Source organism: Saccopteryx leptura, chromosome 8 (genome assembly GCF_036850995.1).
Source record: "Saccopteryx leptura isolate mSacLep1 chromosome 8, mSacLep1_pri_phased_curated, whole genome shotgun sequence".
Classification (NCBI taxonomy): Eukaryota; Metazoa; Chordata; class Mammalia; order Chiroptera; family Emballonuridae; genus Saccopteryx; species Saccopteryx leptura.
In genome coordinates, this window is record NC_089510.1 from 57,207,098 (window position 1) to 57,223,053 (window position 15,956).

Genomic DNA, 15,956 nt, shown 5'->3' on the forward strand with positions numbered 1-15,956 from the left:
AATCAATGGAAATATTTTTAAAAAATGTAAACTTACAAAGGTAAAAAAATTCTAACAATGTAATAAAAACAAAATAGGCTTTAATTAGCATATTAAATGCTATAATTAATATGAAATACTTGTATAAATTATAAAGCAAACTGTAGTAATATGTCTTACTACTATACTGAATATGGAAAAGATTTAAAATACTTTTTCACTTTTTTTTTCCCCACCTAGTTAAGAGTTCTTTGAAAATAAAAAGACAGTTAATCAACAAACTTGAGTGCAGTTAGTAATGTTAGGTGAAAGTAAATTTCAGATGTCAGAATATCAACAATATATTTATATCAACAATATATTTATATCAACTATATATATATATCAAACAGAAAAAGTACTACTTGTTGAATTCTGAATATGAATTTTTAAAAATAAATGCCGGCCATGGCCCGTTGGCTCAGCGGTAGAGCATCGGCCTGGCATGCAGGAGTCCTGGGTACGATTCCCGGCCAGGGCACACAGGAGAAGCGCCCATCTGCTTCTCCACCCCTCCCCTCTCCTTCCTCTCTGTCTCTCTCTTCCCCTCCCACAGCCAAGGCTCCATTGGAGCAAAGATGGCCCGGGCGCTGGGGATGGCTCCGTGGCCTCTGCCTCAGGTGCTAGAATGGCTCTGTATGCAACAGAGTGACGGCCCAGAGGGGCAGAACATCGCCCCCTGGTGGGCATGCCGGGTGGATCCCAGTCAGGCGCATGCGGGAGGCTGTCTGACTGCCTCCCCGTTTCCAGTTTCGGAAAAATGAAAAAATAAAGAAAAAAAGAAAAGAAAAAGAAATGCCATAATATTATATGGTATATATTAGTTAAAAAATATGAAAAGTTAGTTTTTTGCCCTGGCCGGTTGGCTCAGCGGTAGAGCGTCAGCCTGGCGTGCAGGAGACCCGGGTTCGATTCCCAGCCAGGGCACATAGGAGAAGCACCCATTTGCTTCTCCACCCCCCCCCCTTCCTCTCTGTCTCTCTCTTCCCCTCCCGCAGCCAAGGCTCCATTGGAGCAAAGATGGCCCGGGCGCTGGGGATGGCTCCTTGGCCTCTGCCCCAGGCGCTAGAGTGGCTCTGGTCGCGACAGAACGACACCCCAGAGGGGGGGCAGAGCATCGCCCCCTGGTGGGCAGAGCTTCGCCCCTGGTGGGCGTGCCGGGTGGATCCCGGTCGGGCGCATGCGGGAGTCTGTCTGACTGTCTCTCCCCGTTTCCAGCTTCAAGAAAAAAAAATACCGAAAAAAAAAAAAAAGTTAGTTTTAAATATACATAAGTATATTCTTAATTTTTTACCTAAGCTACCTTCTAATGATAATTTATCAATCATTAAAAAAAAAATAGCAAATTGTTTTTAAAAGTGGAAATTTATTTTGAATATAAAATACTTTTGCATATCAGGCTTTTCAATGAACCCTCCAATGAAAAAAATTAAGGTTTGGGTTCATCATCTGTCAATAAAATTTTTCAGTCCTAAAAATTGTGGCTCTCTTACTTGGATGATTAGCACTCCATCTAATAGTTGGTTTTATGTAAGAAGGATGTTCAGTTCCTTACCGTGTAATTTCATCATCTCCAAGCACTGCTTTAGAAACAGGTGAGTATCTGGCTGGTGATGTTGGTGTCTGGCCCAAGTAGGAAGATGGGCTAACATGGTTATCAACAGGCTGAGAAGCAGCTTCAAAATAAAGAAAGTGAAAAACATTTCAAAAATGAAGCAAGCCACTCAGTACCACATTTGTGAATTATCAAGTTAAAGATTAATTAATGTATAATTCATATTCACTTATTTCTATAACAGATCTTGGTTAAGAAGATTTAATTATCAGATAAAAAATTTGACAAGCTCAAGTTTCCGGGTAAAAACTAGTTAAAATATTCACATCAGTAAAGCAAACTTATACAAACCAAATGCTTAATATAGTAGTAGGTTTCTAATTCAGCATGTAAGAAGTGTGGAAGTCATCACTCTGTCCTAACAAGTAAAAAAGCTGAACATACTGGAAAATCAACTCTTCTTTAAAACTTAAGATAAAGGAAGTTGCTAGGCAAACTGCTGCCCCCCAAACTGGAAGACTGGCAGGCAAACACAGAGAAACACAACTTAACCAGAGCAGAAACCTCTGTGGGACTACTGCTGGGGTAGAGAAGCCTGAATTGTAACTGACAAATTTCTGGAGGCTCAGGGTGAACAACTCTGAAAGTCAAAACCTCCAGGCTGGCCCTGTCATCCAGGGACCCCACCCTTTTGCCAATTTTACCTCCTGGGTCTCTACCAGGTTTCACAGTGAATACTGGGGAAAAAATCCCATTGTACTTCTAGCAGAAGGAAGAGAAAAAGAACCATTTAGGAATAATACACAAGAGCATTCTGTTCTTCTCAACAGAGTCTCCCCCAGGAGATCCTGTTAACTAGAGCCTGACCTGTTGAGCTTTTACTGAAGTCTAGTTGACCTGGAGGAAGGGAAATAACCAACTCCAGCCCACTCTAGCTATCCTGTCCCACCTAAAGGGGGGGAGGAGGATACTGAGAAGCACTGTGAAGTTCACATTCCAGAGGCAAAAACTTACTAAAAGACTAAAACCTAATCATAGGGCTACATATAGAACACTTTCCCTTCCCCCAGAAGTGTCACGATATCACTAATGGCACTACAGCAGTTCCTTTTACCCAATATGTCATGACTAGTTATCAAGAAAAAAATTACAAGACATATTACAAGGCAAAAGCACAGTTTGACGAGAAAAAGCAAGCCTAAGAACCAGACTGAGAATGGCGGCAGTATTGGAAGTATCAGACCAGGAATTTAAAGCAAGGATCAATATGCCACTGGCTCAATGTTAAGTATAGAAATGAAAATTTTAAGAAAGAAGCAAAAAGAAATACTAGAGCTCAAAAACATTGTAACAAAGATGGGCTTATTAGTAGTCTGGACATTGCTCAAAAAGAAAAACTCAGAGCTTAAAGACATTTCAATAGCAACCTGTAAAACTAAAGAGTAAAGAGAAAAAAAGAACTGATTAAAAACCCAATAAAACCACAACAGAATATCCAAGAACTACAAAAGGTATAACATAAACATAATAAAAATACCAAAAGGAGAAGAATGAGAGAAAGGAATAGAAAAAATATTTGAGACAATTATGATTGAAAATGGATCCAAATTAAAATTAGACCCCAAATCAGATCTAGGAAGCTCAGAGAACACCAAATGAACAAATGCCAAGAAAATTACACCTAGGCAAATCCTTTATAAGCTATACAAAGTCAAAGAAAAAAGGGAAGGGGGAGAGAAAAAAATTCAGAAAGAAACCACAGAAAAAACCCTACCTTACTGATAAAGGTACAAAGATAAGAATTACATCTGACTTCTCCTCAGAAATCATTCAAGCAAGAGTGTGAAAATATTTAGTGTTAAGAGAAAAAAACCCACCCTGTACCCTGTAAAATTACCCTTCAAAAGTGAAAAAATACTTTTTTTGCAAACAATTATTGATGGAATTTGTTGCTAGTATATCTTCCATTTCAAATGTTTAAAGATATTCTTTAGAGAGAAGAAAATTAATAGGTCATTCAGTTATACATAAAGAAAGAAAGAGGGCAACAAATAGAAAACTAACAAATAGAACATATTAATCCAACTATATCAATAATCACACTGAAAATCAATGGACTAAAATATACCAATTGTAAGACAGATTGTCAGAGTGGATCAAAAAATAAGACTCAATTTTATTTTGTCTATAAGGAAACATTTTAAATATAAAGGCACATATAAGATTAAAAGTAAAGTAATGGAGAAAGAGGAGACACTATTCTATCACTAATCAAAAGAAAGTAGTAGTTATATTAATTTTGGACAGAGAAGACTTCAAAGTAAGGAAAGGTATTAGGAATAAAGAAGGGCATTTTATAATGGTAAAAGGAACAATTATTCAAGAAGACAACAATCCTTAACATGTATGCACCTAAAAATAGAGTATCAAATCACATGAGGTCAAAATGAACAGAATTACAATGAAAATAAATGCACCCACACCCTCTTTTTTTACAAATGAACAGATGCAGCAGACAGAAAACTAGTAAAAATATAATCGAACTTAACATCATTAATCAACTCAATATAAGATAGCAATAGACTACTCCATCCAACAAGAGCAGAACACACATTCTTCTTAAGTACACATGGAACATTCACCAAGATAGTCCACATCCTGGGCCATAAAACACATCCCAAAAAATTAAAAAATATAGAAATCATATAATGTCTATTCTCTGACGATAGTGGAGTTGAACTATAAATAACAAAATGCCAGCTAAAAACTCTTAAAATATGTAGAGATTAAATAATACTTCTAAGTAGCACAAGGGCCAAAGAAGAAATCTCTAGAGAAATTAAGAAATGTTTTGAACTAAATAAAAATGAAAAAACAACTTACTAAAATTTGCTGTAGTATCAAATGCGTATGTTAAAAATGAAATCATCTTAGCTAAGTGAATCATCTTAGCTTCTACCTTATAAAACTAGAAAAAGCAAATTAAATCAAAATTTAATTTAAAAATCTGGACAGAGATCAATGAAACTGAAAACAGAAAATCAATAGAAGAAAGCAACAAAACCAAAAGCTGGTTCTTTAAAACCAACAAACCTCTAGCCAGACTAAGAAAAAAAGTAAGGCAGAAATTATTAATATCACAAATGAAAAAGGGGACATTACTAATCATATGAATATTAAAATGATAAAAAATACTATTAATAACTTCATACCAACAAATCTTCTAACTTGTATGAAAACTTTGCAAAATTCACAAACACAAAAATAGACAATCTAAACAGGCCTACACCTATGAAAAAAAAAATGAATTGATAACCTTCCAAAACAGCACCAGGTTCAGATGGGTTCACTAGTGAATTCTATCAAACATTTAAGGAAGAAGTGATATAAATTCTTTATAATGTCCTTCAGCAGACAGAAGCCAAGAAAATATTTCCTAATTCATTCTATGAGGCCAGCATTAGCCTATTAACAATAACAAAGAAATTATAAAAACAAACAAAAAAACCAAAAAACAAAAACCCCTCAAACCTATAAAACAATGTCTCTCATGAACAAAGATGAAAAAATCCTCAAATATATATTAGCAAATCAAATTTAACAATATTGGGGTAGTGAACACACAATACAGTATACAGTTAATGTATTGTATAATTGTGCACTTGAAACCTGTATAATTTTGTTACTCAGTGTCACTCCAATAAATTCAATTAAAAAACAAAAACAAAAATCCTGAAACCAATTAAACAATGTATGAAAAGAATTATATACCAGAAGTATCTGGTATTTATCCGCATACACAAGATTGGTTCAACCTTCAAAAATCAATTAATATAATCCATCACATCAGCAGGCTAAAGAATAAAAGTCACATGATCATATCAATAGATGCAGAAAAAGCATTTTAAAAAATCTGATATCTATAAAAAAATCTTTTGGTAAACTAGAAAAGGGAAGTGTTTACAATTTGATTAAAAATATCTACAAAATCCTTATAGCTGCCTGAGCAGGTGATGATGTAGATCAGGGGTCCCCAAACATTTTACACAGGGGCGAAGTTCACTGTCCCTCAGACCGTTGGAGGGCCGGACTATAAAAAAAAACTATGAACAAATCCCTATGCACACTGCACATATCTTATTTTTATTTTTATTTTTATTTTTTTTAATTTTTAATTATTTATTTATTTATTCATTTTAGAGTGGAGAGGGAGAGAGGGGGGGGGGGGAGAGACAGAGAGAGAGAAGGGGAGAGGAGCTGGAAGCATCAACTCCCATATGTGCCTTGACCAGGCAAGCCCAGGGTTTTGAACCGGCAACCTCAGCATTTCCAGGTTGATGCTTTATCCACTGCGCCACCACAGGTCAGGCCACATATCTTATTTTAAAGTAAAAAAACAAAATAGGAACAAATACAATATTTAAAATAAAGAACAAGTAAATTTAAATCAACAAACTGACCAGTATTTCAATGGGAACTATGGGCCTGCTTTTGGCTAATGAGATGGTCAATGTGCTCCTCTCACTGACCACCAATGAAAGAGGTGCCCCTTCTGGAAGTGCAGCAGGGGCCATAGTTTGGGGACCCCTGGTGTAGATAGAGTGGGAATCTGGGGCACTGAGGACCCAGGTTCGAAACCCCAAGGTTGCCAACTTGAGCACGGGCTCATATGGCTTGAGTGGGGGCTCACCAGCTTGAGCGTAGGATCATGGACCTGACCTCATGGTCGCTGGCCTGAGCAAGGGATCACTGGCTCAACTGGAGTCCCCGGTCAAGGCCAAGGCATGTATGATAAGCAATGAACAACTAAAGTGCTGCAACTATGGGTTGATGCTTCTCATCTCTCTCCCTTACTGTCAGTCTCTCTTGCTAAAAAAAAAGAAAAATTTCCTACAGCTAATATCATACTTAAATGGTAAGACATTTGAAGCTGTACCATTAAGACTAGGAACAAGTGAAGGATATCCTAGCTAAAGCAACAAAACAAGAAAAGTAAAAAATATACAGATTAAGAACAAATAAAACTGTCTTTGTTTGCAGATGTCATAATCATCTATATAGAAAAGCTGAAAAAAAAAAAGGACAAAAAACCCTCCTGGAACTAAGCAGCAGTGTTAGCAAGATTGCAAGATACAGGTTAATATATAAGTCAATTGCTTTCCTATATACCAGTAATGAACAAGTGAAATTTGAAATTAAAAACACAATACTACTGCCTGACCTGTGGTGGCGCAGTGGATAAAGCGTCGACCTGGAATACTGAGGTCGCCAGTTTGAAACTCTGGGCTTGACTGGTCAAGGCACATATAGGAGGTGATGCTTCCTGTTCCTCCCCGCCCCCCACACTTTAAAATAAGTAAATAAAATCTAAAAAAAAAGGGCAAACATTCATTTTTAAAAAGATACACAATACCATTTACATTAACACTCCCCCAAACAATATACAGGTACTCAGTTATAAATAAATCTAACAAAATATATTTACAATCTATGTGAGAAAATGTACAAAACTGATGACAGATGGAAGAAGAACTAAATAAATGGAGAGATATTCCATGTACATGGACAGGAAAATTCAATATTGTAAAGATATTAGTTCTTGCCAACTTGATCTATAGATTGAATGCAAACCTAATCAAAATATCAACAAGTTATTTTGTAGATATTGTCAAACTGATTCTATTGCTTATATGAAGAGACAAAAGACCCAGAATAGCTAACATAATACTGAAGAACAAAGTTGGAGGGCATACACTGAATTCAAAACTTTCTATAAAGCTATAGTAATCAAGACAGTGTGGTATTGGCTGGCAAAAGAATAGATAAAACAGATCAATAGAACAAAATAGAGAATCCAAAACCAGACCCATATTAATACAGTCAACTGATGTTTGATGAAGGAGCAAAGGAAATGCAATGGAGTTAAGTCTTTTTAACAAATGTTGCTTGGAACACTAGACATCCACATACACATGTCTCTGTCAAAACAAAACAAAACAAAACAAAGAGAAACTTCCAAATATGAAAACACTGATAACACTAAGTGCTAGTGAAAATACTGAGCAACAGGGATTTTCATACTTTGCTGATGAGAATGCAAAATGGTATAGCTACCTTGGGAGACAGTGACTGTTTCTTATAAAACTAAATATATTCTTAGCATATGATCCAGTAATGCGCTCCATGGTATTTATCCAAAGAAGTTGAAAACTATGTCCACACGAAAATGTGTTCATGGATGTTTATAGCAGGTTTACTCCTAACTGTCAAAACTTAGAAGAAACCAAGCTGTTCTTCCATAGGTGAATGAATAAATTGTGGTACATCACACAATGTTGTTCAGCACCAAAAAGAAAGAGGCAGAACCTTAAATGCATGAAAGAAGCCAACCTCAAAAGGCTATATACTATATTCAAATTATATGATATTCTGGAAGAAGCAAAACTATAGACAGGATATTTAGGGTAGTGAAAATACTCTGTATGACACCATAATAGTGGATGCATATCATTACGCATGTGTCCAAACCCACAGAAAGTACAACATCAAAAGTGAACCCTAAGATAAACTGTGGGCTTTGGGTAATGATATGGTAATGTAGGTTCATCAATAGTAAGAAAGTACCACTCTGATGGGTGATGCTAATAACGAGGGGGTGTTTACATGTGTGTAAAGACAAGTGGTATGTGGGAACTTCTGTACTGTCCGCCCACTTTTCCTGTGAACCTAAAATTGCTTTAAGATGTAAACTCTATTAAAAAATGTCTACAAGCCCTGGCCGGTTGGCTCAGCGGTAGAGCGTCGGCCTAGCGTGCGGAGGACCCGGGTTCGATTCCGGCCAGGGCACACAGGAGAAGCGCCCATTTGCTTCTCCACCCCTCCGCCGCGCTTTCCTCTCTGTCTCTCTCTTCCCCTCCCGCAGCCAAGGCTCCATTGGAGCAAAGATGGCCCGGGCGCTGGGGATGGCTCTGTGGCCTCTGCCTCAGGCGCTAGAGTGGCTCTGGTCGCAATATGGCGACGCCCAGGATGGGCAGAGCATCGCCCCCTGGTGGGCAGAGCGTCGCCCCTGGTGGGCGTGCCGGGTGGATCCCGGTCGGGCGCATGCGGGAGTCTGTCTGACTGTCTCTCCCTGTTTCCAGCTTCAGAAAAATGAAAAAAGAAAAAAAAAAAAAAAAAATGTCTACAGTCTCACACCAGCTCAGAGCTGCCAACTTAATTTACAATTATCCTTTTTAATGGACCCATAAAGCAAATGTATCATAAAAAGCAAAAATAAAATATAAGCAAAAACTATTGGTTCATTTAAATAATAAATATTATAGACAGGCGTAATTGTAAGAGAGCTAAGAACAGAAAATTGTTAGACTATTCCTGACCCAGGTAAGCAACACATTTTAGTTGCAGCTTCCAAAAACACAACATCTCTAAATTATTTGTATCGTTATTAAAACACATAGAAAGCAAGTGATGTCAGAGGAATGGCGGTGTGAGAGATCTCCTTGGCCTCTCTCTCCCCTAAAAATTTAAACAATTTGAACCTCTATAACTCAGTGAAAAAACCGCAGCTTGGCATACAGGCAAGCCTGAAAGATCCACGCATTGAAACAATTAAAGGTGGGCAAGCACCAGTGGATGAGTGTGGTGAAAACCAAAAAGAGAGAGAGGTTGCAGTCCTAGCTGAGGGCTTGCGGCGGGGCTCCGCCAGTTGTTCTGCTGTCAGGACTCCGGAGAGAGAAACAAAGACAGAAAGACCCACAGTCCGCCAGCGTCCCAGAGCTTGCCTCCCTTTGTCTTTGGTATTGGGGTACACAGTAAACGAATGGAATACCCGAGAAATGACTCTACAGAACCCGTTTCCTCTGAGCAAAGGAGGTGCTCTGTGTCTGGTCCCCATCAGGTGCAGGAAAGATCAAACAGATCTTTCCTATTTAACCTTTCCTGTTTATCCTCTATTATGGGGCGAATAAACAAAGGCAGCCAGGAGGTTCTCCCAGCCCAGCTCACCCCCCAAGCATTGCAGTAGAGTCAGAATAAGGATTTCACAGTCAAAACTTGTGATTCAGCGCCACCTATCGAAGAATAATAGAAAGACCCATTGGAAGTAATTATTAGAAAAGAGCCACTCAGAGATGCCTAGGTAGAGGAGGAGATCATCAAATACCATGAATAACCAAGGGAATGATGCAGTTCAGAAAGAATATGAAAGATCTCCAGAAAGCAAACTTAAACATGAAAACTTGGGCTATAAATGACAGAAAATTCAAGATTGAAGTTCTAAAAATACTCAAGAAGACAAATTAATGAACAAAATGAGTTATTTTTCTTTCTTTTTTTAAAATTGAGCTTTTTTCCAAGAGACTGAAATTTAAAAAAAGAACAAATAGAAATTCTGAAATTGAGGAACTCAAGAAGAGATCAAGAATGAACTAGCAAGCATAGGAAATAAAACTGACCAGGTGGAAGAAAAATTAGTGATATTGAAGATAGAACTCTATAAATAATGCAGAGAGAAGAGAAAGACTAAATAATTTAAAAAAATGATAGAACTCTATGAGAACTATCTAACTCCATCAGAGAGAGCAATATAAGATTAATAGGTATAACAGAAGAAAAGAGGGAGAAGGGAATGAAAAGCCTATTAAAAAAATAACTGATGAGAACTTCCCCAACTTATGGAAAGAGTTAGATTCTTGAATATAGGAAGCAAACAGAACATCTCATTACCTCAATCCAAAGAGGCCTTCTTCAAGGCAAATTGCATTAAAACTGTCAAAATTAATGACGAAGAAAGAATTCTCAAGGCAGTCAGGGAAAAGAAGGAAGTAACATATAAAGGAAAGCCCATTTACACTGGGGAACAAAATTTTTGTTGCAATTCAAGATTTTAGGTTTTCATCTTATTGTAAGGTTTTCAACATTTAGTTTAACATAATGAAGTAGGAATGTCTCCTTGGGCATCATCTTTGTGAAAATATAACAATTTATATAATGCAGTAAATACACCAATACACTAAAAGATATGATTGCATCAGAATTTGTCTACAATTTTGAAATAGAACATATTTAAACACTTATTTTAGTCATAAAATTTGTGCAAAACTTATTTAAATTCTATTCAGGCAAAAATTTGCTTTTGTAGCTCTTGCGTTTGTGTACTTGTTGAGGACAATCTTGTTTGATGCTCCAGCAGTAGTCTGCTCATTACTAACAGCTCCAAGATTTTCAGGAAACTTATCAAGGTGACTGTTCAGGAAGTGAATCTTAACACTCAAGTTACATACTATGTCAAAGAAAGCCAACAGCATTCTTTGAACCAGAAGTTCATAGTTTTCTTCTTTTTTGTTGCCAAGAAAGTTCTCTGCAACTGCTACAAAAGACTGCCATGTTGCTTTCTCCTCCTTATTCATCTCCCTGGAAAATTCTTCATCACATATGAGGGTTCGAATCAGGTCCATCGAATACACCTGCTTTTATCTTCTTGAAAGACAAGGCAGGAAAAGCAGAAATAGTATGTTGAAAGCATTCACTTTCTCTATTCAAAGCCTGAACAAACTGCTTCATTAAGCCAAGTTTGATGTGAAGTGGGGGGGGGGGGGAGGGAATGATCCTGTCCCGATTAACTACAAGTTCATTTACAATAGTTTGCATCACTACTTCCAGAGCTTCACGTTTCCGCGACTCCTCTGTGTCCAGTGTTTCTCCCAAGCTCGGCTGTGCCACAAACACAGAAAGCAAGGATACTTCTTGAAACCTCTCTGTTGTCTTAGCAGGAAATTTACCATTTTAAGATCCACACAAATGATCCAGTTATGCTCCTCATACTTCAGTAAGTCGAGGACAATTTTTATGTCATTATATCTTCTCGCAGATGAGTTGAATAACCAATTGGAACCGCTGTACATAAACATCACCGTTGTGTAGGAGAACACATTTCAGACTCCGTTTAGAGCTGTCAAAGAAATAGCCACCATTCTGTTGGACTGTAAGTGGTAACACCTAGCTGGCTGAGAAGACTACTGATATCATGACGGTAAACAAAGTGTTTGTCTTCGGAAAAAAAGTCCACAAAAATTTGTTCACGCTTCCTGAAATGGGATGCTTGAGCTGACCGGTGAAGTACATTCTTTTCTTCCACATCCCAGTCCCACGCTCTATCCAGTGCACCACTGCCTGGTCACATTCTTTTCTTGAAGCCTGGAGGCTAATAACTCAGCTGCTTTCTTTGATAGGCCCAATCTCTTACTAAGTCATTCAATTCGGGTTGGCTAAACTGCTGAGGGGTTAATGACTGCTTGACATCAGATGAAGACCCTTCAGATTCTACAACTATTTCCTCGTGCATCTTATCAAAATACACTTGATTACCATGTTCACTCTCTTCGTCCTTAGAAGAAATAAAACCATTGAAAACTGGAACCGGGAGTGTCTCAGAGTGTGGGATAGGTCGTATTGCTGAAGGAATATTAGGATATGCGATCATATGCCGTTTTTTCTTGCCAATGCCCTTTGTATGGATCAGACAGCAATAACAGTCACTGCTGTGGTCCTTAGGTTCACGCCAAACCATGGGAATACCAAAGGCATTGCTTTGCGTTTTCCTTTTGTCCAGTCACAAAGCATTTCCTCACAATTATGACACACAGTATAAGGACCCCAATTCTTGTCTTGATTACCAAAGGGAACGTGAAAATAAGCAATATATGCATGTGTCACCAATGATGAAATATTGTGCCTTTGATGTTGAAGTGTGTAACAGCCACATATATAACAGAAGGTGTCAGGACTATTCTTACATTTACGTCTACTCAAAGAAGCCATGATTCAATCATAAAACAAAATAAGAGGGTGTTTTTATCAGATAATAATTTTTTACATTTAAAAACAACTACAATTATGTAAAAGTGATGTTTGCAAAACATTAATTGCCTTGTGGTTATGTTCAATCCAAGAGTCGTTGCCCTTTAACTCTTATTTAAAAACCAATGCATGCCATTAACTGTAACAAAAAGAAATTAAAATTGTATAAAAACTAGAGCATGCACCAAAAAATGGATTTCAGATTTGGAATCAGCAATGCAGAAATATATAGAAAAAGTTCTAAAACCTCATACAACAGAAAATAAAAAAAAATAATGTTCCCCAGTGTTATCATTGGACTTCTCAGCAGAAGAAACTGGAACCAAGTATTCAAATCACTGAAAGAGAGGAATTACCAGCAAAGAACAATATATACAGCACAGTTATCCTTTAGATATGAAGAAGAAACAAAGATTTTTCTAGACATACAGGTGAGGGAATTTATCACCAATAAAACCCCATGCCAGGAAATACTCTTGAGGGTAATGTCAGAAAACTATGAGTAAGATCTCCCAACAAACTTACAGCATAAACAGGGATAATTTGCAATAACAAATGGGGAGGGGGTAAAGGTCTGAATTAGCAAAGGAGGATGGAAAGCAGATACATGAAAAGGCAAAGGGCCTGACCAGGCAGTGGCGCAGTGGATAGAGTGTCGGATTGGGATGCAGAGGACCCAAGTTCGAGACCTCGAGGTCGTCAGCTTGAGTGTGGGTTCATCTGATTTGAGCAAAAGCTTACCAGCTTGGACCCAAGGTCGCTGGCTTGAGCAAGGGGTACTTGGTCTGCTGAAGGTCCACGGTCAAGGCACATATGAAAAGGCAATCAAGAACAACTAAGGTGTCACAACAAAAAACTAATGATTGATGCTTCTCATCTCTCTCCGTTCCTGTCTGTCTGTCCCTCTCTCTCTCTGTTAAAAAAAAAAAAAAAGGCAAAGGACTATTGTATATATAAAATTTTCTTTTTCAATAACTTAATAGTAATTATCCACAAAATCCCCAAATCTGAGACACACAGTTTAACAGAAAGAGAAAACAGAGGAAAGTAGTATGGAACCAAATAAAAACAAAACCAGAAAAGGCCAAACTCCTAGGTTAATAGATTCCCCAGAGAACTACAAAACAAGGGAGCCTAATTTATTGTCCTTAGATATCAAGATTGATTCCCAAGTCCTCAAAGCTTTGGAAAAAAGCAAGGAGAAGAACTTGACATAAACATAATAAAAGTTATGTGGCCAAATCAGATAGAAACACAAAGGAAAAGAACCAATGGAAGCACAAAGATACCAGAAAACAAAAGATAAAAAGGCTATAGAAATCCTTATGCATCATTAATTACCCTATGTTTACACGGACTTAATTCAAAACATATAAAATGTAATACTTAATTATCTTGAGGCTTTAACTATGATAAAATTACAAAGTATATAAAAACTTGGCTATAACATTTATTTAATCAAATAACATTATTTAATTATATATTACTCTTTTATTATATTATTGAGTATCTTCTATACACAAAGCATAATAATATATGTATATTGGGAGTAAAAAGAATGCCAGGATCATTAGTTCAAATTATTATAATGGCCAGAGAGGTAACATAAGGAAGTAAAATACCCTGAGTGAAAGGTAAATAACACATAATGACTGGAACTGATGTACTGGAAAAAATGCATGCATTATCAAAAGGAGGTAGAATCTATACATTTCTATCTCTCTGTAATCATACTAAAGAAAAAATGTCTGCAATGTCTGTTGATAGTACAGTGCTTGGAAGTACAGCATATTGATTTTATTGGTTTGCTGTGTTCAACAGTCCAGTTTATACACTGCTCACAAACATTAGGGGGTATTTCAAAATGAGTATGAAGCTATAAAACATCCCCTATTTTTTGTGAGCAGTATATATACAATTCTCTTTTCCATGTGAGCCAAAGACCTTTCTAACAATAGTCCTTGACTTTGAAAGTACAAAACCTTTCCTAGGTGATATGCCAGAATATGTCCTCTCCTCAAAAGCAACAGATGTGAACCTCTACAATCACTGGTCATTTAGAGTTTACTGATTTGATTCAAATTTCTTTGCGGCATTATTAAGTCTGGCTGAACAAAAGAAAAAAACAACACTCATACAGCTTGACAAAAAAGTCAACTCTCTAAGCCAGAAAATGTACCTTTCCTCTGCCATATCCAGACTGTATTTACTCAGTGGATCCTTTCTGGACAGGGTCAATCAAATTCATGCTACTAACAGAAAAATGACAGCCCCAAAGAAGGATCAGATAGTGCAATACTACATATTTCCAAAGCCAAACTCCTAGGTCCCCAGAGAAGGTCCCCAAAACAAGGGAGCCTAATTTATTGTTCTTAGATATCAAGATGAATTCCCAAGGCCTCCAAGGTTTGGGAGGGAAGCAAGTAGAACTTAAACACTGTAAGAGATATGTGGCTGAATAAGAAATTTTAACAAGACCTTCCGGCTGAAGAGAATGAGATTATAAAACCCTCAACAAAATATCTGCAAACTGGATCCAGCCATACATTACAAAGATCATACATCATGATTCAGTGAGATTTATTCCAGGGATATGTGGTTGGTACAATATCTGAAAATCAATAAACATGATACTCCACATAAATAAAATGAAGGATAAATACCACATGATCATAGAATTAGATGCAGAAAAGCATTTGATAAAAATCCGGCACCCATTTATAATGAGAACGCTCATCAAAGTGGGAATAAATACAGGAAACACACCTCAACATAACAAAGGCCGCATATGACAAACTCATAGCCAGCATCATACTCAATAGGCAAAAATGACAAACATTTCCCTTAAGATCAGGAACAAAGACAGGAGTGTCAGCCTTCATTAGTTCTACTGAAAATAATGTATTTTTTGTTCCATAAAGACGCACCTGACCATAAGACACACCTAGGGTTTTAAGGAGGAAAATAAGAAAAAAATATTCTGAACCAAATGGTGTGTTAAAATATTTAATAAAATACCATATTTTTCGCTCCATAAGATGCACAGGCATTTCCCCCTTCACTTTTGGGGGAAAAAAGTGTGTCTTACCGAGCAAAAAATATGGTAGTGCTAACCCACAGGAATTAGACAAGAAAGAAAAGGCATCAAATTTGGAAAGAAAGGAGTAAAGCTGTCATTTGAAGATACCATAATACTGTATATAGAGAATCCAATAGAGTCCAACAACAATAATACTAGAACTGATAAATGAATTCAGTAAAGTAGCAGGATACAAAATAAATACCCAGAAATCAGTTGCATTTTTATACCCCAATAATCAACTATCCAAAAGGGAAGTTAAGAAAACAATCCCCTTCACAATTACTTCAAAAAAATTAAAATACCCAGGAATAGATTTAACCAAGGACATAAAAGACCTGTACTTGGAAAATTATAAGACATTGAAGAAAGAAATTGAAGAAGGTACATGTAAGTGGAAGCTTATACTGTGTTCACGGATAGGAAGAATTACCGTATTTTTCGCTA

General features: G+C 37.1%; 1 protein-coding gene across 17 annotated transcripts in view; it reads right to left on the bottom strand.

Annotated features, from left to right (window-relative positions):
• DLG1 (discs large MAGUK scaffold protein 1) overlaps positions 1 to 15,956 on the bottom strand; it is a 301,581-nt gene that overhangs the window by 96,466 nt on the left and 189,159 nt on the right. For all 17 annotated transcript variants that reach the window (XM_066347976.1, XM_066347975.1, XM_066347974.1 and 14 more), the window contains one exon: positions 1,574 to 1,694. In XM_066347976.1, coding sequence (XP_066204073.1) covers positions 1,574 to 1,694 — 121 coding nt within the window. The remainder of the gene's footprint in view (positions 1 to 1,573; positions 1,695 to 15,956) is intronic.